Source organism: Macrotis lagotis, chromosome 1, assembly GCF_037893015.1.
Source record: "Macrotis lagotis isolate mMagLag1 chromosome 1, bilby.v1.9.chrom.fasta, whole genome shotgun sequence".
NCBI lineage: Eukaryota > Metazoa > Chordata > Mammalia > Peramelemorphia > Peramelidae > Macrotis > Macrotis lagotis.
Window position 1 is genome coordinate 573,980,712 of NC_133658.1, and position 23,681 is coordinate 574,004,392.

The following is a 23,681-nucleotide window of genomic DNA, read 5'->3' on the forward strand; positions in this document are numbered from 1 at the left end:
TTGTCTGTCACATATTGGGTAAGTAATAAATATTATTAATATACATTAATTAATATATGTAAATAATATAACATTAATACACTTTAATAATATATTTCAAGGATCCATAACTTCATTGGTAAGGATATTCAATACCCTAAGATAGCAGCCAGTACCCCAACCCCTCTATTCCTTGGGAAAAAGCTTTTCTCAATTGTTGTGCCTAAAAAGGGGTAACTAAGTGGCACAGTGAATAGAATTCTGGATCTGAAGTCACAAAGATTCATCTTCCCGAGTTTTGAATCTGGCTTCAGACACTTATTTGCTGTATGACCCTGAACAAGTCCCTTAACTCTGTTTGCCTCAGTTTCCTAATCTGTCAAATGATCTGGAGAATGAAATGGTGAACCACTCCAGTATCTTCAAAGAAAACTCCAAATAGGCTTAAGAAGAATCAGATACAACTGAACAACAAACAAATGGCTGAAAAAGATTCATCACCTGGTGGCCAACTGGAAGCGATGATAAGCCTCTCTAAATTTAGCTAGGTTGAGTCTTGTTTGATGGGTATTAGACCTTATTTGGGCCCAGATTTGAAGCCTTTCCCTTTGGGAAGACCTGAGTTTTTTCCTAATTTATTTATTTATTTTTGAATTTTACAATTTCCCCCCCCTAATCTCGCTGCCCTCCCCTGACCCTCCACGGAAGGCAGTCTGATAGGTTTTACATTGATTCCATGCTATACATTGATCAAAATTTAATGTGTTTAGAGAGAAATCATGACCTTAAAGAAGAAACAAAAGAGATTGCAACATTACATAATAAGATAACTTTTTTAAAATTTAAAAATAATAATCTTTCTCTGGATACAGATGGTATTCTCCATCACAGATGCCCTAAAATTGTCCCTGATTGTTGCACTGATGGAATGAGCAAGTCCATCAAGGTTGATCATCACTCACATGTTGCTGCTATAGTATACAGTGTTCTGGTTCTGCTCACCTTGCTCAGCATCATTTTATGCAAATCCCTCCAGGCTTCTCTGAATTCCCATCTCTCCTGGTTTCTAGTAGAACAATAGTGTTCCATGACATACATATACCACAGTTTGTTCAGTCATTCCCTAAATGATGGACATTCACTCAGTTTCCAATTCTTTGCCACCACAAACAGGGTTGCTATGAATATTTTTATACAAGTGATGTTTTTACCGTTTTTCATGATCTCTTCAGGGTATAGACCCAGAAGTGGTATTGCTAAAAGGGTATACACATTTTTATTGCCCTTTGGGCATAATTCCAAATTGCTCTCCAGAAAGGCTGGATGAGTTCAGAGCTCCACCAACAATGCATTAGTGTCCAAGATTTCCCACATTCCTTCCAACATTGATAATTGTCCTTTCTGGTCATATTGGCCAGTCTGAGAGGTGTGAGGTGGTACCCCAGGGATGCTTTAATTTGTATTTCTCTAATCACCAAAGATTTAAGGCATTAATTCATATGACTATGGATCATTTTGATTTCCTCATTGGTAAATTGCTTCTGCATATCCTTTGACCATTGGTCACTTGGGGAATGGCTTGTTTTTTTATAAATTTGACTCAGTTCTCTATGTATTTTAGAAATGAGTCCTTTGTCAGCAATACTAGTAAAATTTGTTTACCAGTTTACTATATTTCTTTTGATCTTGGTTACAGTGGTCATGTCTATGTAAAAGCTTTTTAATTTAATGTAATCAAAATCATCTAGTTTGTTTTTCGTGATGTTCTCCATCTATTCTTTGATCATAAAATGCTTCCCTTTCCATAGATCTGAAAGGTAAACTATTCCTTGATCTCCTATTTTGCTTATAATATTGCCTTTTAGGTCTAGATCCTATACCAATTTTGATATTATCTTGATATAGGGTGTGAGATGTTGGTCTAATCCAAGTTAATGCCATACTAACTTTTAATTTTCCCAAAAGTTTTAATCAAAGAGAGAGTTTTATCCCAGAAGCTGGACTTTTTTAGCTTTATCAAACAGCTGATTATATTATAATCATTTTCTGATATCTCTTTTGCACCTAATCTATTCCATTGATTTACCACTCTATTTCATAGCCAATACCAAATAGTTTTGATGATATAATATAATTTTAGATCTGGTAGGGCTAAGCCATCTTCTTTTGCATTTTTTTTCATGAAATCCCTGGAAATTCTTGACTTTTTATTTCTCCATATGAATTTGCTTAATTTTTTCTAGCTCATTAAAGTAATTTTTTAGAATTTTGATTGGTAGGGCACTAAACAAGTAGCTTAATTTAGGTAGAATTGTCATTTTTATTACATTAGCTCAGCCTATCCATGAGCAGTTGGTGTTTGCCCAGTTATTTAAATCTGATTTTATTTGTTTGAGAAGTGTTTTGTAGTTGTTTTCATAGAGTTTCTGAGTCTGCCTTGGCAGGTAGGCTCCCAGGTATTTTATATTATCTGAAGTTTCTTTGAATGGTATTTCTCTTTCTAGCTCTTTCTGCTATATCTTGCTAGTCATATATAGAAATGTTGAGGATTTATGAGGGTTTATTTTATATCCTGCAACTTTGCTAAAGTTGCTAATTATTTCTGTTGGGTTTTTTTGTTTTTGTTTTTTTGTTTTTTGTTTTTTAGATTTTTCAAGGCAAACTGGGTTAAGTGGCTTGCCCAAGGCCACACAGCTAGGTAATTATTAAGTGTCTGAGGCCAGATTTGAACTCAGGTACTCCTGACTCCAAGGCCAGTGCTCTATTCACTGCACCACCTAGCCAACCCTGTTGCTAATTATTTCTAGTAGTTTTTTAGATGATTTTTTTGGGATTCTCTATGTATACCATCATATCATCTGCAAAGAGTGAGAGTTTTGTCTCTTCCTTCCAAATTCTAATTCTTTCAATTTCTTTTTCTTCTCTTATTACTGAAGCTAACATTCTAACTCAATATTGAATAGTAGTGGTGATAATGAGCATCCTTGATTCACCCCTGGTCTTATTAAGAATACCTCTAGCTTATCCTCATTGCATTCTTATTGATGGTTTCAGATAGATACTACTAATCATTCTAAGGAACAATCCATTGTTCCTATGCTCTCTAGTAGGAATGGGTTGCTGTATTTTGTCAAAGGCTTTTTCAGCAACTATTGAGATGATCATATGATTTCTGATAGGTTTGTAATTGATATGCTAATTATACTAACAGTTTTCTTAATATTGAACCAACTCTGCATTCCTGGGATAAATCCTGCTTGTTCATTATCATAGCGAAAACTTGCTGTAATCACTTTGCTATTATTTTATTTAAAATTTTTGCATCTATATTCATTAGGGAGATAGGTCTATAATTTTCTTTCTCTGTTTTGACTCTTCCTGGTTTAGATATCATCACCATATTGATGTCATAGAAAGAGTCAGGCAGAGTTCCATTCTTGCCAAAGACTTTATATAGAATTGGAACCAATTGTTCCTTAAATGTTTGATAGAATTCACTTGTGAATCCATCTGGCCCTGGAGATTTTTTTCTTAGAGAGTTCAGTGATGGCTTTATGAATTTCTTTTTTCTGAGATAGGGTTATTTAGATATTTAATTTCCTCTTCATTTAACCTGGGCAACTTATATTTTTTTGTAAATATTCATCCATTTTACTTAGATTATCAAATTTATTGGTATACAGTTGGGCAAAATAAATTCAAATTATTTCTTTAGTTTCCTCCTCATTGGTGGTGAGTTCACCTTTTTCATTTACGCTACTAGCAATTTCTTTTTTTTTAATCAAATTAACCAGAGGTATATCAATTTTATTGGTTTTTTCATAAAATCAACTCTTGGTTTTATTTATCAGTTCAATGGTTTTCTTGCTTTTGATTTTATTAATTTCCTCTCTAATTTTTAGAATTTCTAATTTGGTATTTAATTGGGGGGGCTTTAATTTGTTCTTTCTTTAATTTTTTTATTTGCATACTTACTTCATTTATTTCTTCTTTCTCTATTCATGCAAGCATTTAAAGATATAATATATCCCCTAACAACTGCTTTGGCTGTATCCCATAAGTTTTGATATTTTGTCTCATTATTGTCATTATGTGTGATGAAATCATTAATTCTCTCTATAATTTGTTGTTTGATCTACTCATTCTTTAAAATGAAGTTGTTTAGTTTCCAATTACTTTTAGGTCTATCTCTCTATGGCCCATTATTGCCTGTGATTTTTATTGCATTATAATCTGAGAAGGAGGTATTCGTGATTTCTATCTTTCTGTATTGGATTATAATCAAGTACATGGTCAATTGTTGTGTAAGTGCCATGCACTGCAGAAAAAAGTATATTCCTTTCTTTCTCCATTCAGTTTTGTCCAAATGTCCATTATGTCTAGGTTTTCTAACATTCTATTTATCTCCTTAATTTCCTTCTTGTTTATTTTATGGTTAGATTTATCTATATCTGAGAACAGGAGGTTGAGGTCTCCTACCAGTAGAGTTTTGCTGTCTGTGTCTTCCTGTAACTCATTTAAAATCTCCTCTAAGAATCTGGATGCTATACCACTTGGTGCATATATATTTAGTATTGAAATTGCTGCATTGTCTATGGTATCTTTTAGGATGATATAGCTTCTTTCCTTATCTCTTTTAATGAGATCTATTTTTGTGAATGCTTTGTCCAAGTTAAAGATTACTACCCCTGCTTTTTTTTTGCTTCAGCTGAAGTAAAATGTATTTTGTGCCAACCTTTTACCTTTTCTCTATATGTATCTCTCTCCTTCCAATGAGTTTTTTGTAAGCAGCATATTGCAGGATTCTGGTTTTTAATCCAGTCTGCTGTTCACTTACGGTTTATGGGAGAGTTCATCCTATTCACATTCAAAGTTATAATTACTAACTCTTTATTGACCTCCATGCTATCTTCTCTGTTTATATTTTGACCCTTTTTTCACTTTACCCATATTCCCAAGTATTTTGCTTCTGAATACCACCACCTTCAGTGTGTTTGCCCCTTTATATCCATCTCCCTCCCCTTTCTTTCCCCTTTCCCTTTGCCCTTTCTTCTCTCCCTTCCTTCTGTTAGTTCTTCTTTTTTCCCTCCCCTCCCCTCTTTCCTCTTTTAATACTTGAAAGGTAAGATAAGTTTCTTAACTTAACTGTGTGTTTGTATGTTAACTTTAAGCCAAGTCTGATGAGAGTAAGATTCAGGAAGTTCCTATCCCCCTCCCTTCTTCCCCTCTATTGCAATAGGTCCTTTGTACTTCTTTATGTAATGTGATTTACCCCATTCAAACTCTTCCATCCTCCCATCTCCTTACTGCCCCCCCTATTTAAGAAGATATTGTTTTTAAATAATTCTGTCAGAGTCATGAATAAGTCATAAGTGTCCACTACTTCTGGCTAACTATTTTCTCTCTAATAGAGTTACAAATCTCAGGAGTTATGAGGATCTTTCTCCCAGGTGGGAGTTATAGCCAGTTTCATCTTATTGGATAGCAGGTTTGGTTTTTTTTTTACCTTTTCATGTGTTTCTTGAGTCTCCTGTTTGAAGTTCAAATTTTCTATTTAGCTCTGTTCTTTTCATCAGGAAAAGTTGGAAGTCTCCTCTTTTGTTAAATGTCCATCTTTTCCCCTGAAAGAGAAGGCTCAGTTTTGTTGGATAATGGGTTCTTGGCTGCATTCCAAGCTCCCTTGCTCTTTGGAATATCACATTCCAGTCTCTTTGATCCCTTAATGTTGATTCAACCAGGTTCTGTGTAATCATTACTGTGGCTCCTTGGTATTGAATTTTTTTTCTTTCTGGCTGCTTACAGGATTTTCTCTCTTATCTGATAGTTTTGGAATTTGGCCACAATATTCTGTGGTGTTTTCATTTTAGGATCCCTTTCAGGAAGGGATTTTTCCCTTTGGTTCCATGATGTCAGGGCAATTTTACATCATTAAATCTTGTAATATTGAGTCCAGGTTTTTTTTTTCTTCAATGTTTTCAGGAAGCCCAATGATTCTTAAGTTGTCTCTTTTGAATCTATTCTTGAAGTCAGTGATTTTGCCAATGAGTTATTTTACATTTTCTTCTATTTTTTTATTTTTAAAATTTGTTAATAGTTTCTTGTTGTCTCATGAAGTCATTAGTTTCCACAGATTCCATTATATTTTTTTGAGAAGAATTTTCTTCATTTACCTTTTACAATTCCTTTTCCAATTGGTCAGTTCTATTTTTGAAGGAGTTTTCCATTTGCACAATTGAGGCTTTGAAAGAATTATTTTCTTTTTGCATTTGTCCAATTGTAATGCAAGGTGTTAATTTTCTCTTGAATTATCTTGAATTTTTTCAATTCTTTTTAAATGCCTTCATGATCTCTCCTAAGAAGTCTTTCTGGGAGACTAATTCATATTCTCCTCAGAAGTTCTAGGTCTCTCTGAGTTAGTCTTTGTCTTCAAAGTAGCTTTCAATGGGCCTCCATTTCCTCTGGCCTTTCTTCATTTTCCTTAGCTCTTGTGTTGGGGGACAGGCTGGTTCACAGACTTTTGGTTTTGAAAACCTTAGAGGCATTGCTGACTAGACTTCGTAACTCCAAGTAGACCCACAGTAGGGGTGCTAGAGGTTTTCTCTGGAGTGTCTGTGACCTTGATTTATAGTCCACTCTATGTCTGGAGGGGGTGGGTGAGTGCAGCAGGGTCTGAATTATCCTTGGACAATTCGGGCTGGACTCTATTTAGTTAATCTTATCATTCTCTCAGCACTGAGATAGATCTGCTGCACACACCTGAGCCTGGGGGTGGGGAGGTTGTTACTGTGTTCTGGGAAGAGACCCTTTCTCTCACAGGGATAGGGGGGCTCAACTAGAAACATGGTCACTCCACTGAAAATGCAGGGGTCTGCACCCTGGTCTTCCTGGCCAGCAGAACTGACCAGATTGATGTCTAGCCACCATGCTGAAGCTCCCTTGCCCACTGCACTGCTCTCCTGACTGTTTACAAAGCCAAAGCTTCCAAGGCTGCTCCAAGGTTAGTCTTGGGTCTCCCTCTCCTGCCCCTGCATTGACTCTCTGCTCTCTGCCCCCAGCTCACCCTTGTTCCTCTGTGATAGACCTTGTTGTAGACTTTCTTCTCCCTTGTTCTTTTTGGATTTTGTGGATTTGAGTTCTGTCAAGAGGCTCAATTCATATTAATTCTGAGGGAAAGCCAGGAGTCCTCAGCACAATGCCTGGCTTCTCTCTGCCATCTTGGCTGAAAGTCTGGAGGACATGTTAAAGCTCACACTGTTTTGCCACGGGTTTTGAAAATCTGCATGGCATATTAAGGCTTTGAAGTAAGACTTTGATGAAGAATTATTTTTAATAAAGGAATTCATGACTCAGCTCAAATCTCATCTTCTGTAAGAGATCTTTCTCAACCTCTCCTACAGCTAATCCCTTTGCTCTGAGAGGTGGTGAAGTGGTTAGAGCACTGGTCTTAGAGTCAGGAGGACGAGTTTGAATCCAGACTCAGCCACTTGACTCTTACTAGCTGTGTGACCTTGGGCAGGTCACTTAATGCTGATTGTCTCACATCCAGGGGCATCTCCAGCTATCCTGATTCATATCTGGCACAAGACCCAGATGGTTTTAGAAGAGAAAGTGAGGCTGGTGACTTAGCATAGCACCTTCACTCAAATCCAATTCACTTGCTTGTCATTGCATTGCCTCCCAGATGTCATGGTCTTCTTCAAGAATGTAGGACAAGTGTTACCTTCCATTTATTCTGCATTCATAGTTTCTTGTTGTTTCTTCCATTAGATGGTGAGCTACTTGAAGGAAAGGGCATTTCTGTGCATCCTTAGCACTTAGCACAGGGCCTGGAATAATTAACACTTAACAAATTTTTTGTTGATTGATTGGGATTTGAATCCAATGTCTTCTAACACCATACTTTCTTGTTTTTTTTCATTCAAGACTAATTTTTCATGACTTCATTTGGGATTTTCTTGGCAGAGATACTGAAGAGGTTTTCCATTTCCTTCTCCAGGTCATTTTACAAATGAGGAAACTGAGACAAATAGGGTTAAATGACTTTCCCAGGATCACACAGCTAGGAGTATCTGAAGCCAGATTTGAACTCAGGAAGATGACTCTTCCTGACTCCAGACCCCAGCACTCTGTCCACTGTGCATTCCCCTACACAACACTACTTCACAAGACTAGTTGACCTAGGGAAAGTGAATGAATCAAATAGATTTTTAGGTGAGGGTTTCTTGTTTACTATAGAACAGCCTTATTTCTAGAAGGGTAGCCCTCAGGCAAGGAAAAACAAAGTTTCAAGGAAAAGAGGGAATAGATTGTAAGGAAGCAAAAGCACTCTTTGTTAGGAGCTGTTTTCCAAATGATGCTTTATGGTTCTCTGGCACTGAATGCATTTCCTCCAAGGAAAGACATTCTCAGGAGGGGGGGAGCAAGTAGTGGGAATAAGACATTTAGACACAGAATATCAGGATCTGATAATGACTGTGGAAAGCCCAGAATGACTTGCTTAGTGGGGGGTATATCTGAGTGAGACATAAAGCTACAATATTATAGAGGATGGGGAGGAGTTAGGTGACCAAATGCATGCTGAGTTAATGAATGTAATGGAGAACTCAAGTCTAGGATCTCTGGGGAAGATTTATGTGAGATTCTGTCAGAGCACAGGCCCTAAGAAGCAGACAGAATTCTCTAGCCTCCAAGAGGTTATGGAGATGGAAATTAGGGAAAGGAGATGACAAAATAAAAAAGCCTTTAGGAGCTGACAAGTAGATGAAATCTTTCAAGCAGGATATAATAGATCTTTAGCTAGGGTTTGGTGGGCAGCTTAATTTTGCCCAAAACAATATGTGGTAATATTGGGCAGGCCCATTTCCTCCCTGATGGGATGCTATAACTATCTCTTCTAAAGAGGAACCTTTGAAAGTTTGGTAAGAGTAATTGAATTATCCAACAGTATCATAATAATTTAAAGTCAGGAGTGAGGGCAGTGATTTTAGGAATCATTTAGTATAAACCTCATTTCTCAGATGGAAAAAACTGAGAGACAGCAATAGTCAACTCACTTATTCTGAAGGCTTTTTAAAAAAGTGATGAGATACTGATCAAGATAAAGATCCAAGACAATTCCAAAGAATTTATAATGAAAAATTCTAGTTACTTCCAGAAAGAACAGTGATAAAGACTGAGCACAGATCCTTTGATATACATATAATTTTTTCACTTTGTTTCTTTCTTTTTTTTTGCAACATGGCTAATATGAAATTTGTTTTACATAAGTTCACATGTATAATTAATATGACATTACTTGCCTTCTTAATGGATAGAAGAGGGACTGGAGGAAAGGAGATAATTCAGAAGTCAAAATTTTTTTGAAAATTGACAAGGGATATCAGTGAAGGATAACAGATGAACAATTCCAGTGTTGAGAGTGACAGAAGTGAGAAATGGAGGTAAGGAGAAAAGGATGGAAAGGGAACAAACATTTATTATGTACTGATTATTTTCCTGGACATGCTAATAATCTTACTGCTCTCATTTCAGTTGAACCTCACAACAACTTTGTGAAATATTGTTATCCCCATTTTATGATTGAGGAAACTGAAGAAGACAGAAGTTAAGTGACTTGACCAGGGTCACATAGTCTGAGGCCAGATTTTATTTATTCATTTATTTGTTTATTTTTTGTTTTTGCAAGGCTGTGGGATTAAGTGACTTGCCCAAGGTCACACAGCTAAGTGAGTATTAAGAGTCTGAGTTCACATTTGAACTCAGGTCTTCCTGACTCCAGGGTCAGTGCTCTATCCACTGCACCACCTAGCTTCCTCCTGAGACCAGATTTTAAAGCAAGTTTTCCTTACTCCAGGGCCAATGCCCTATCTCCCAAACCACCTTGCTGGAAAGAGAATGTGGTCTCTAATTAGATTACTGGGTTTAAACCCTGGCTCTATTATCTGTGAGACTTTGAACAAGTACCAGACTCCTCTAGGTCTCAGTTTATTCATATGTTAAAAATGAAAAGATTGGAGAGAGGATATCTAAGTTCCCTTAAAGCTCTGAATCCTAACTCCTAGTAAATATGAAAAGAATTTTTTTAATCACTGCCACTGGTATGTAAAGTGAATTCTTTATGAAGGATTCACCATAAGACACAGAGAAGAGTTGTACTGGATCAGAGGGTATGGATGAGTTCTCACCTACACTTCGAGAGCCAGTTAGGTGACTCAGTGAATGGTGTTCAACTTGGAATCAGAAAGCCCTGAGTTTGAATCCAGTCTCAGACACCCACCACCTATGTGACCTCCCCTAGCCCCAGTTTCCTAATGTATAAAACAAGAGGCTGCTGGGTAGGGCAGTAGATAGAGCATTGGAGCTGAATTTAGGAAGACCTAAGTTCAAATCCAAACTCAGATACTATTTGTGTGACTGTTATAGAGTATTTTACAAATCTTTTTCCTGTTAAACTATTTCATTTTTGTATGAGCTAAAAGGAAATTTACACACTGAAATTTTCAAAGACCTGAGGCATGCATATTTACCTTCTTAGAAGTTCTACATCTTTTTTTCCCATAGGAATTTCCCATTTATAATCCATAGTCTTTTACTGTATAAACATCTGACAGCATAGCAATTTATGATTATTTAATTTTATACTGTAGAAAATCCTCAAACAAAATAATGGCATAATAGAATAAAAAATTAGTAACAGAAGTTAAAATGCTATTTAATTGTAAGGATTTATATAGCACTTTAAAGAAGAGCAGCTGGATGGCAAAGTGGATAGAATGCTTGATCTGGAATCAGGAAGAACTGGATTCAAATCTGGACTCAGACACTAGCTGTTTGATCCTAGGCAAGTCACTTATCCCTTATTGCCTCAGTTTCTCATCAGCAAAAAAAAAATGCCAAACCCTATCTTTGCTATTAGGAGTTATAAAGAATGGTAAGCAGAAGATATATTTTATTCAAAATTTCCAAAAGCCTTTTAAAAAATTTTATTAAAATGAGCCATTGTGGGATTGAGACACTTTTATTATTAATGGGGAATTCAGTTTTTGAAAACAGGAAAGCAATAATATCAGAACTGGAAACTTTTCTGAATGATGCTAATCTTATTTAACATTTTTAAAAAAAAAATGGAAATGTACTAATGCATTGTGGGTAGAGTGCAGGCTAATTTTGAAGTCAGGTAGATTGTGAGTTCAAGGTCAAACTGGTAGATACTGTCTATGTGATGCTGAGCAAATCAATTAACCTCTCAGTGCAACTATGTTAAGGTAAAAGTTAGAGATAGTGCTTGTTTGCCCAGGTAGGAGTTCCCATAGGTTGCAGTTCCCTATCCTGATGAAATTATAGATTTGGTCCCTATTCCCTATTGCTGTAAATGTAGACATTGCACAGAACAGTTAAAATGATCAAGGGATTGGGACTGGAAGAACACATAATTTGATTAATAAAAAATAAACCAAATCAAAAAACAAACCCCCAAACCTCTTGAATTCTTCATAAAGACAAAAGATTGAGTGGGTGTATGATCAAAGTCTGTGCCATTATAAAAGAAATAGACAAATTATTCAACAAATTCTAAGATTCTAGGACCAGATGCTTTTGAAGTTTAAAGATAAATCCATATTGGATAATGCAAGTACCACAAGACCAAGTAGCCGAGTTTTAATGAAGATTACTTTCACCTGGGGTAAAAATTAGTTGGGGGTGGAGGGGAGGGAAATGAAAGCATCAAAAAGTACTATCTGATTGAAGACTCTATTGGTCCAGGAGAAGTGGTCCAGTTCTCAGGAATTGGAGAATAAGGTTTTCCTTGGAGAGGGACAAAGATCAATGGAACCTTAGGGGTGGGAGTTATCTCAGGAGTAGTTCTCTCTTGTTAGAATAGGGCAATAGTCAATCTCTGTTGCTGTGGAGATAAAACATACTCATCCCTCTACTCACACTCTCATTGTTGGGTTCCTGGGGCAAAGCTCTGTTCATCTCACACTGGTTAGAGTCTGCCTAGGCTGCAATATTCCTCACTTAAATCCAATTCACTTGCATTTCATGGCATCATACCCTTATGCCATGGTCTTCTTAGAGAGGGAAGGGCAAATATCCGGGTGCAATAAGGAGCCAGAGTGATAGGTAACAAAGGATACTTTTATGCTTTACTATTTATAAATGTGTCAAAATAGAGGTTTTATCCAGGCCTGTGCCTTTATCATTGTGGGAATTCTTTGTTAAAATTTCAAAACATATTCTATAATACACAATCTTATAGAATCTACTAGGAAACAGAGAATTCAAGTGACTTGACCATGGTTACACAGCTAATGTGTCAGAAACAAAACTTGAACCCAGCTCTTTCTGACTGAGGTCACTTCTCTATCTATTATGATTTGTGCCTCTTCTACATTTTTACTGCCAGGAAAATCTGATTTTCTATACCATTCACATATTTATTTTGTGACAAATTATAACTATGTTCTCAGGAAAGTTTAAGCCCTCCAGTACAGAAATATTTAGGCACATTTTTCAAATCTTTGTTCAGGTGCACTAATGCCATACCCTGGCTCTGGGTGAAAGATTCATTCAGGGAGAAAGGAAATAAGGCCTATTTTGTGTGGCATTTTAATCTTTTGAAATTGATATCATGGCTAACAACCACATTCTCTTTACCATGTCTTTTGAACCATTATTAGAATAAGGCAAAGCTTGGAGAAGAGTTTCATTTTTGTAATCCCTAGGCTGAACAGACTAGAGCAGGCAGGTAATATAGTGGGATTGAGCACTGGAGATAGGAAGACTTGAGTTCAAATCCAGATTCATAGCCTTACTAGCTGCGTGAACCTGTGGAAGTTATCTTGTTAAGGATAAAATGAGATAATCAGACTAAAAAAAGCTGAAAGCATCATATAAATGCTCAATTTTACAGTTTTTCAACTTTTAGATTTTGATGATTGTTTTGAAGATACCAAAGATGCTTGATGAAGTTGGTCTGAGTTCTGCATCATAATTCTAAACCAATGGGATTGTAGATCTAGAACTGGAAAGGAATTTGGAGGTTATAGTCCAAACTTAGCCTTTTCAAGATAGGGAAGCTGAAATTCCCAGGTAGTAAATAAATGAGGGAGCTGGGATTCAAACCCAGTCTTCTGACCCTAAATCTAGTTCAATTTGCTGAATTATGTGGACTCCCTGGAGCTGGTCTGTGAAAGATGAGAATAGGTCTACTGAACTTCCAGAGCAGAAAATTCTCCCTTCTCAGGACAAGTTGGCACCTTTGCTGAAATTTATAGTCTTACAGGGAAGAGGAAGGCAACAAGTCCCTAGAACTAAGTGCCAGTACTATGGTAGGCACTTTACAATTATTAATTCATTTGATCTTCATAACAATTCACAAAGTTGGTGCTGTTATTATCCCTATTTTATAGTTGGGGAAAATGAGGTAGATGGAAGAGAAGTCACTTGCCCAGGTCACACAACTAGCATCAGGTTGGATTTGAACTCAGGTCTTCCTGACTACAGATCCAGTGCTCTATTCACTTTGACATCTAGTTGCCTTTCTTAAAGAATTGCCTAAAATCCAAAAGTTTAAGTGAACTTGCTGAGGGGAACAAAGGCATAAGCTGGCCCATGTCTTCTTACCACTGATCCCAGCTTTCCATCTACCTTAACATGCTTCCTACTCTAAAAGGTGAGGAATGGGTAAGAACAGAAGATTCACTTTAAGTCTGTGGATGGCAAGGGATATCAGAGACAAAACAATAATTTCTTCAAAACTACTTGACTGAATCTGAAGGGGATATTTCAATGCCATTGAAAGGAGTGAGGAAAATTGAAAATTGAACAGAAACTACTAGAGTTTAATTATTAAAGAATGAATCAAGAAAGGAATATCAACATCAAGATGGTATAACTGAAAAAGACAAGAGAATCATATTATCAAGAACACTGTCCATGTTCAACAAAGCAAAGATACCATAATTATGGTTGAGGCCAGATCACAGAAAAGGGGGCTCATAACACTAGGACTTTCACCTTCCAGAACTCAAATCTGGCCTCAGACACTTACTAGTTGGGGGACTTAACCTTCTTTGCCTCAGTTTCCTCATATGTAAAATGAGGTAAAGAAGCATATAGCAAGCTACTTCAGTATCTTTGTCAATAAGATCTCAAAATGGTATCATTAAAGGTCAGACATGACTGAACAACAACAATCTTAGCAACTTTGTTCAAACAATTGCCTAGATACATGCTTGTAATTAGAACAAGTACAAGAAAAGGGGGAAACTCTTGGAGAAGAAATTTAATTGGTGGCTTGCTACATATGGAAGGTGACCAAAAAGTTTAAAAATAGAGAAATGAGAAATAAAAAGACCCTGGGAAAGGTTTGTGGAAATGCCCTTCTTTCCTGTCTTTGCAGAGGAGGGAGCGTAAGGGGAGAGATCTTTTGTGTCCTGTCAAATTTGACTGATATGCTGAATAGTTTTTCTGAATTGCTTTTTTTTCTTTTAAATCTTTTTTAAAATAAAGCTCAATGAGGGAGAGAAGAAAAAGAAAGATAAATATTCAGAAATGAATATGAGATAAAACAAAAATATCAATATAAAAAATTAAGGTAATGATACAAAAAAGCAAGATTAGAAAGGGGAAATGAGTCAATATGGTTATGATCCAAAGCTGCTTTTATGGCAACCCTCATTTTTATGGCAGACTTACACTTACTAGTTATGTGACCTTGGAAGAGTCACTTTAACCTCTGTTTGGCTCAGTTCCCTCATTTGTAAAATGGGGATAATGACTGCACCTACCTTAAGGATTTTGTGAGTACCAAGTGATATTTTAATAATTAGAAAGTTCCTAGCATGATGTCTGGCTTGTATACTGATATTAGTAAGTACTATCTAAATGTTAGATATTATTATTATTATTATTATTATTTTTATTTTTATTACACTTGGGACAAAGTCAAACTGTTCATGATGGGAAAAAAATAGCCTAATTCAGTTACATTATCAAATTTGGTCTTTAGTTACCTAACGGAGGATAATAGTTTATAAACTAGTTCATTCCCTAAGGGAGGCTGAGGAAATAAGCCATCTGACTTAGGATAGAAGGATTCAATTAAAAGTTCCTAGGTATGGAAAGAATGTAAAACCTTGAGAGTACCCAAGCTTTCCATGATCCAATTTGGAGTACAAGAAACTCTCTGTTGATCATCAGGATCTGGGATCCCTCCATCCCTATTCCTGAGGAATATTTTTAGATGTGTCAGTTAATAAATACTTATTCAGCATATACTATGTGGTAAGTTCTGCTCTGGAGGAGCTCACAGTATAATGAAAGAGTTGCAAATAACTATTTATAGACAAGTTATTTGCAGGATAAATTGGAAATAATGAACAGAGAAAATTAGAAATAATGAACAGAAGATGCTAGAATTGAAGAGGGATTGGGAAAGGCTTCCTGTAGCCAGTGGGATTTGAGAAGGAACTTGAAGGTAACTAGGGAAGCCAGGAGGTGGAGATGAAGAGGGTGAGCTTTCCTTGCACAGGAGAATCAATGAAAAAAGCCTAGCTTTGGGAGTAGCTTGTTTGAGAAATAACAAGACCAATGTCTGTAGGACATTTCTTGTAAAGATCTGGCTTCAAAGACAATCATGGCTTGGTACAAGTTCTACAGATAGGACCAAGTGACCCTGGGTATTTCTCTCAGTGCTTCAGACATTTCTCTAGGCCTAGGGAGTATCAGAGAAGGTGCCACTGTATTGGCGGGAGGTTCCTTTGGGGGAGCATCTTATATCTATGAACCTATTACTGGATAGATTATTGATATATTGTTGTAAGGATGATCAGAAACCTGTAAACATTTTTATTGACTTGAAAAACTTAAACTGAATCAATGCACATTCTTTCCTCTACACCTTGTCTTTTAAGCTAAGAGAATAGAAAGTATGTCCCTTCTCATTCATTTGCATAGAATCTACTCTAAACACAAATTGCTGCAGTCCTGATGATCATATTTGTCATTCCTTTCAACCCCAGACCTGGTTTATTTTAGGTCCCCTTTACAAAATGTAGAAAGGCAGAGGACCATTGTAACTAGAGAGCTAGCTTCAAAATCAACAAGATTTGCAGTCAGGTTCTGCCTTTCACATATACACACATATATAACTATACACACACATATACATACTAGCTATATGTATATCTATATGTCTATATCTAATCTCGCTCTACACACACACACACACACACACACACACACACACACACACACACTCTAGCTGTGGGACCCTTATTCCCTCAGTACAACCCACTTAAAATTAAAAAAAAATTCATTGAAGTGGTCAATTTACAGTGTTAGAGGGACTTTTCCTGTTTCAATAAATCCCTATGTATCTCATGCCCTTATTGGCATGACTGGGTTACCTGGTTAGGATCTGGTTCTACTTCATCCCAGTTGTGAGTGAGATGACCTTGATCTATGGATTCAAAAGGGTTATGAATGACGGAAGGTAGAATTCTATACAGCCAGCTGTGGGAGAAAAGAGAAAGTGAAAGATTTAAGAAACTTAATGATGCAGCATGTAGTCCAAAAGTACATTCGATCCCATCATTCAGGGGAATACATATGCAAGAAGCAACAAACTTCTTGTGGCCATTTATGGTTCCATGGTAGACACTGACTTCCCTACCTTTCTCTTTGACCTCCCTCCCTCACTCCTACCAAATACTATAAAGAGTGTGGTGTACTGATCAAGGAAAGTGAAATGGTTGATTTATGAATTGATCCAAGAACAGAAGATGGGATAAGAAGTGAAGAACTGTAATATGCTTTAGCTCCTCAGTCCCTCTATTTCCTCATGTGTAAAATGAACATATTGATTTTTAATATTCCTTCCATCTCTAAATCCTGTAATTTTGTAATATCATTGGAGAAGTCTATTAGAAACCTGTTTTAGTTCAAATGTTAAGAAATCAATATTGCTTTAGTCTAGAATTCTTTTTCTCTGGCCCTTTCTCTTAAGAAAGTTGTTAAAGCAATCGAGATAAAAAAACAGGGCCCTACAAAATGAATTAAGAGAAATACTCAAATTTAGAATTTAGAATTAAATTAAATTTATAATTCTCTTGTTCTAAGGATGAGATATTTGTTCTTCATTCTAGAAGAAGACCATAACATCAGGGAGGTGATGCCATGACAAGCAGGTGAATTGGATTTGAGTGAGGGGAGGCTGTGTTAAGTCACCAGCCTCACTTTCTCCTCCAGAGCTACCTGGGTGTAATGGCCAGATATGGATCAGGATGACTGGAGATAACCTGGATGCAAGGCAGTCAGGGTTAAGTGACTTGCCCAAGGTCACACAGCTAGTAGGAGTCAAGTGTCTGAGGCTGGATTCGAACCTTGTCTTCCTTACTTCTAGGCCAGTGCTCTATATTGCCCAACACACTTAATAAATGCTTATTGACTTGACTAATTTCTATCTTTGCCTTTTCTCTTCCCTTAGATTAGAGTTATGACCAAACTTTTCCTCCTTTTCCTAAAGATATTAGGGTATTGATCAAAGTAAGGAGGTTCCTTTAATTATTTCCAGAGAGTCCTTGAATTGAGCGGTCAAAGAGGCATGAGTGATTCATCTCCAAACATAGTTGTAGCAAGATTAAGGGACTTTTATTCCCCTAGATGGTTAGAATGCTAACCCCAAACTCTGTTTTATCATGTTGTGACATTTTCCTCATTCAAGATTTCATTAAATGTTACTTTAAAATGTTTTAACATGTCTGAGGGGATTCAGGGGACTCTGACAATGTGGATAGTTCTTCCCAAGCAGAACATTCCTTGAGTTTAGAACAATGTTAAATTAATTTTAAAAATGTCTCTGGCAGACTTGTGGGTGAAATGCAAATTATGGTTTGCTTGTTTGTTTGTTTGACATCATGATCCTTCCCAACTAAAACTAAAAATGTAATTTGGAAAGGAAGAATTCTTTGTAGAGTATCTGGTGGCAGCATTCTAAAATTGTGATGAAAGTTACAAAGAATAATGAACTGAAGTTCTTAAATTCTGTAACTAAATAAAAATAAAATTAACATTTAATAGTGCTTTAAACACTGTAAAACATGACTTTACCACAACCCTATAAGGTAGGCTTTACAAAATATTATTGTCTCCATTTTAAGCATGAGGAAACTTAGACTTGAGTTTGAAGTGGCTTAATTTAATACTATATTTGTATTTATATGTGAAGTTTGGAAAGGTTATACAAATATTATCTGATTTTTATCCTCACAGCAACCCTAGGAAGTAAAATTATCTCATTTTACAAATGAGGAAGCTGAAGCAGAAGTTATCTTATTACTATTACAATACAATAATGATTAATATATCATCATCATCACCACTACCATTAGCAAGTATCTAGGGCCAGATGTGGACTCTGTTCTTCCTGAATCTAGGTCCATCCACTGCACCACCTAGTTCATTTTCTTGGGCACAGGGAGGGAAAATCAAATTATGACCCTTGTGAGTAGGCCAGTGGGAATATGGTGGAGATGCATGGTCCTTGAGGGTAGGTATTGCTTTGCTTTAGTTTTTTGTCTGTGCAACCATTCTCTAATTCATAGTAAGCACCTATTGGCTGACTGATTGATTAGACTAGGATTCAGAGATCTTGGCTCTAGTCTCAGGTTAACCCCAAATGAACTATATAGTTTGGGCAAATCCCTTTTCCCCCCTGGACCTCTGTTTCATTAGAATTGGGTTATTCTAGGTGATCAAGTTCTTTTCCAGCTTACATTCTATGATATTTATGGATCTCTTCTAGACCACTATAATTATGAAGCAATCAGATACCCTAGATTACTAACAATGGGTTGCTTTCCCTTCTTCTTGACTTAAGGAGAATCATAGAATCATAAATTTAGAGCTGGAAGAAACCTTATAGGTCACTGAATTCACCCTTTACCTGTGCCTTCCCATTTTACATATGAGACAGTTAAGGTCACAGATGAAGCCATTTGTACCAAATCACTTAGGTTGTTAGAGAGCTGAAATTTGGTCCTACCACTGGACTACAAAGTATGAAAACTGGATAACCTATTGCAACTTTTTTCAGATTACTTTCTGCATGCCATTTTCTGATTTATAGCTTCACCTCTGGTGGGATAGATTACTCAGAGCCTGAGGGGGCCAAATAAATATTCCTTTTAATAAGAACATTTTCAAAAAGCAATCTCCAAAGTAGTTAAAAGTAGAACAGGAAAGTAAAACCAAGTAGACTGCCAGTAAGGAAATTAAAAACGGTTGGCAAAGACTTTCCTTGGGACCTAGATAGGTCTCAAGGAGTCTGAAGAACTCTTTACTAAATTCCTAAAACTGCTTTTATATTCTTATTACTCAATGAAACCATGTCTGAGTTCCAGATCAGTTTCCTCAGGGGCAAAGTTCATTGAAATTTCCCATCACTTTTGTATTTAGTCAAGGCTGGTGTTGGGGAGTCTGGAGAGGTTAACAAATGCCTCTTTGTTCTACTAGTGTCTTAGGTTACAACATCCTCTACATTACTCTTAAAGTTTTATATACTTTTTAAATTGATGGACTTAACATTTATTAATAAATATGAATGTTTCAATATTCAAAAAACAAAATAGTTTAAAAAATATTGAGCATATTTGAAGGAAAAATTGACACCTGCTTCCATTTTTCTCTTTTAAGGCATTCTGCCCTGTCCTAGGTCTAGCAACCCCTAACACCTTGGTCACCCCTAATCCCCTATAGTCTCACTTTTCTTTCCTTTATCTCCTTCCCTCCAGACTCAGGATTATCAACTGGCTAATCAGACATGCTAATTCCATTCAAATATGCATCATGCCTGTGACTGTAGTCTCTTCAAATTGTCATGTCAAAGATTATTCAATAAGCATATGTATGGATGTTTGGATATATGGATGTATGGATATATGGATGTATGGATGTATGTCCCAGACTGCTTAATGCTGGTAATACAAATACAAGCAGAAATTCCATAGATTGTAAGCTCCTTGAGGGCAAGCACTGTTTTGGGCCTCTTTGTAAGCCTATCAGCACAGGGTTACATATAGTAAGTGTTTAATGAATGTTTATTGATTATAATGAGAGAGACAACATGCAAACAACTTTGTATAAACAAGATATATACAGGATAAATTGGAGATCATCTCAGAGGGAAGGTACAAGGATTAAAGGGGCCTGGAAAAAGCTTCTTGCAGCATAGCATGACCTAACTTTTCCTTTTATTTCACAAAAATATATGCTAAAACACTTAGCCCAAGGCCTGAAACTGGGAGCCAGGTGCTCAATAAATGTTTATCATTAGGGGCAGCTAGGTGACCCTGAAGTCAGGAGATCTGAGTTCAACTCTGCCCTCAGACTAACTGTGTGACCTTGGACAAGCCACTTAACCCTGATTAACTCATATGCAGGGCTGTCTCTAGTCATCCTGATTCATATCTGGCCAATGGACCCAGATGACTCCACAGGCAAAACGAAGACTGGTGACTTAGCACAGCACCCCCTCACTCAAATCCAATTTATGAGCTTGCCATTGCATCATTTCCTAGATGTCATAGTCTTTTTTGAGTATGAAGGACAAACATCAAAAGTTTATTACAGGGGGCAGTGAATAGAGCACCGGCCTTGGAGTCAGGAGTACCTGGGTTCAAATCTGACCTCAGACACTTGATAATTACCTAGCCATGTGGCCTTGGGCAAGCCACTTAACCCCATTGCCTTGAAAAATCTAAAAAAAAGTTTATTACATCCTAGCTGTCTAATAAGATGTCTATCATATATTATTTTTCAGTTCTTTTTCAGTTGTGTCTAGATTTTTGTGATCCCATTTGGGGTTTTCTTGGCACAGATTCTGGAGTGGTTTGCCATTTCCATCTCCAGCTCATGTTTTTACAGGTGAGGAAACTGAAAAAAAAAAAGTGTTCTGTGACTTTCCCAGGGACACACAGATAATAATTATCTGAGCCTGAATTCGATTTCAAGTTTCCTGACTTAGGCCTTGCTGCTCTATCCCCTAAGCCATCAGACTGTTCTATAGCATCCCTCCTGGATTGTTGGAAGAGACATGTAGGGCAGAGGGGCCTTCCTGCCTCCCTTACCTCCTGCCACTGCATCTGTGTCTATAACTGTTTTCCCAATAGGGATTTTTCCATATTAGCTTTGGTGCCCAATGTTTCCCATTGGAGGAATGTTAAAAAGACAAGGGAGACATGGTTGGGTTTAAGCAGTATTTGAGTCAGTTCATAAAGCTCACTGGGCCATTCGACAGAGATTTAATTCTGTTTCGGGGAAGAACGCCAGCTCCTTAATGAAGCTCTGACAGTTCCTTTCCAGTTTTCTGGAAGAGACTGTGGCTTGGGCTACTGGTAATTACTGTTGAGTGATGTGAGTAACAAAATATTGAGTCCAATTCTCCTGTTATTTTGATAGTCATTAAGGCCAAATAAATGGGTTTAGGTAGAGCCAAGTCATCATAAATTAAATCATAATAAAGATTGCCTTTTTTTCAACCTTTACTTCATATATACTGTTCTCTTTTGCTTCTCCCCATGTTGGGGCCAAGATTGGGGGGGGGGGATGTTTAAGAGTTGTGATTGAGCAAGATTCGAATGAACTTTATCCAGATTAGGGAGTAGCTGAGGAAGTAACTACCTCATTCATTCATTCAGTCCTTTGTTTATTCATTCTTATTATTAAATGCCTTTTAGGTGGTACAGTGGATAGAGTAAAGGACCTGGAATCAGGAATTCAGATCCTAAATTAAAATCTGGCTTTAGATGCTTGCTAGCTATGTGACTCTGGGCAAGTTACTTAGCTCTCTTTGCCTCAGTTTCCTCATTTTTTAAATGAACTGGAGAAGGAAATGGCAAACCAAGTATCTTTGCCAAGAAAATTCCAAACAAATGTGCCTAAAACAACTGAACAACAGCATGTGCAGAGCACTGTGGGAAGGGCTAGGAATAGAAAGATAAAAGCAAACAGTCCCAGGTCTCAGGGAACTTATATAACACACACGGCCACACACACACACACACACACACACACACACACACACACACACACATATGGAAATGCAAAATATATGCAAAATAAATCAGGGATATTTCACGTAAAAGGTGTCACCTGAGCTGAACCTTGAAAGGTGCTGAGGATTCCAAGAGGTAGAGCAAGATGAGGAGGAAGAGAATTACAAGTCAAGGTCTGGGGGCAAGAGATGGGATGTTATATAATGGAAACAACTAGCAAGTCAATTTACCTGGAAAGTGGAGTATATGAGGAAGGAAAGAATTAAGCACCTCCAATACTCTAAACACTTTACAAATATCATCTCATTTCATTCTTACAACACTCCTGGAAGACAGTTGCTATTAAGGTGCTTCGTTTTATAGCTGAGGAAACTGAGGTAGAGGTAAGTGATTTGCCCAAGGTCATACAGGCAATGGGTTCTGAGATTGGATTTGAATTCATATCTTCCTGACTGCAGGCCCAGCACTTGACCCACTGAACCACCTAGCTACCATGAAGGATAATGATGAGTAGTAAGCCTGGTAGGATAGGTTGAATTCAACTTATGAAGGACTTTAAAATGTTAAACAAAATTATTTATATTTTCTCCTAGGGGTAATGTGTAGCCACTGAGGATTCTTGAGGAAGGGAGTAGTATACTCAAGCTCTTATTTTAAGAGTATGCATTTGTTCCTGCATAGGTAGAGTCAGAATCACTGTAACAAGAGCAAGAGAACCGGTTTATGAGTCACTGAATTAAAAAGGCCAGATCATGAGAGTCAGTGTCTAAAGTGAAAGCTGAGTCAAGATTTTATGGGAAGGGATTTTATATGCTGTAATTGTATGTTAATGGGGGACCAGGAATAAGGTATCATTTTAGACTAAGTTATCTCAGTTTACTGATCTGTGGGCACATGCATGCTTCTGTGAAAGCTCTTCAAACAGAAAATTCTTACTCTCCACTCTCCCTGTCATAGACTAGGTAGGACATTGGACATCTACCTTCAGAGTTGAATTAGATGGCAAAGTGCCTAGAATACTGGACATGGAGTTAGGAAGACCTAATTCAAATCTGAACTCAGAAACTAAGTCACTTAATCCCTGTTCACTTCAGTTTCCTCATCTGTAAAATGGGTATGATAATAATAATCATAAACAACTCCCAGGATTGTTGTGAGGATCCAATGAGGTAATAATTTTAAAACCTAGTATATAGATATAGAGATTTGTATATAGATATAGAGATTTGTTAGTGTTTAGAATTATTACCATGCAAATTATTCACACTAGGAATTATATGTGGGTACATGGTAGCAATATTAATATTATTATAATAACACCTTTACTATTTTGTATCATCACCCAAATGAAACACAGCCAAGAACCAGGAAGGAAACAAAAAAGCCTCCAAAAAGTCAAAATCCATATCACAAAGTCTATGAGCTTCAGAAGCTCAGAGTGGTTGGCTCTCATAGGAAAATGTTTCCAAACTCTCACTCAGAGCCTATTTTTTCTTTTATACAAAATTCCAACAAGCTTAGCTTTCCCATTTACAGGCCACAAGAGATTAGAATTAGCAAATTAAAGCAAGGGAGAAAGGATCCTACAAGCAGATACAGTGCTAGCAAGGGGTGATAGTTAACAGCCGAGCAAGAAGGTCAAAG

At 36.9% G+C, this 23,681-nt stretch overlaps 1 protein-coding gene across 1 annotated transcript in view; it reads right to left on the bottom strand.

The window, feature by feature from the left end:
- HGD (homogentisate 1,2-dioxygenase) overlaps positions 1 to 23,681 on the bottom strand; it is a 106,782-nt gene that overhangs the window by 59,326 nt on the left and 23,775 nt on the right. The window contains exon 4 of the mRNA XM_074214602.1: positions 16,392 to 16,497. Coding sequence (XP_074070703.1) covers positions 16,392 to 16,497 — 106 coding nt within the window. The remainder of the gene's footprint in view (positions 1 to 16,391; positions 16,498 to 23,681) is intronic.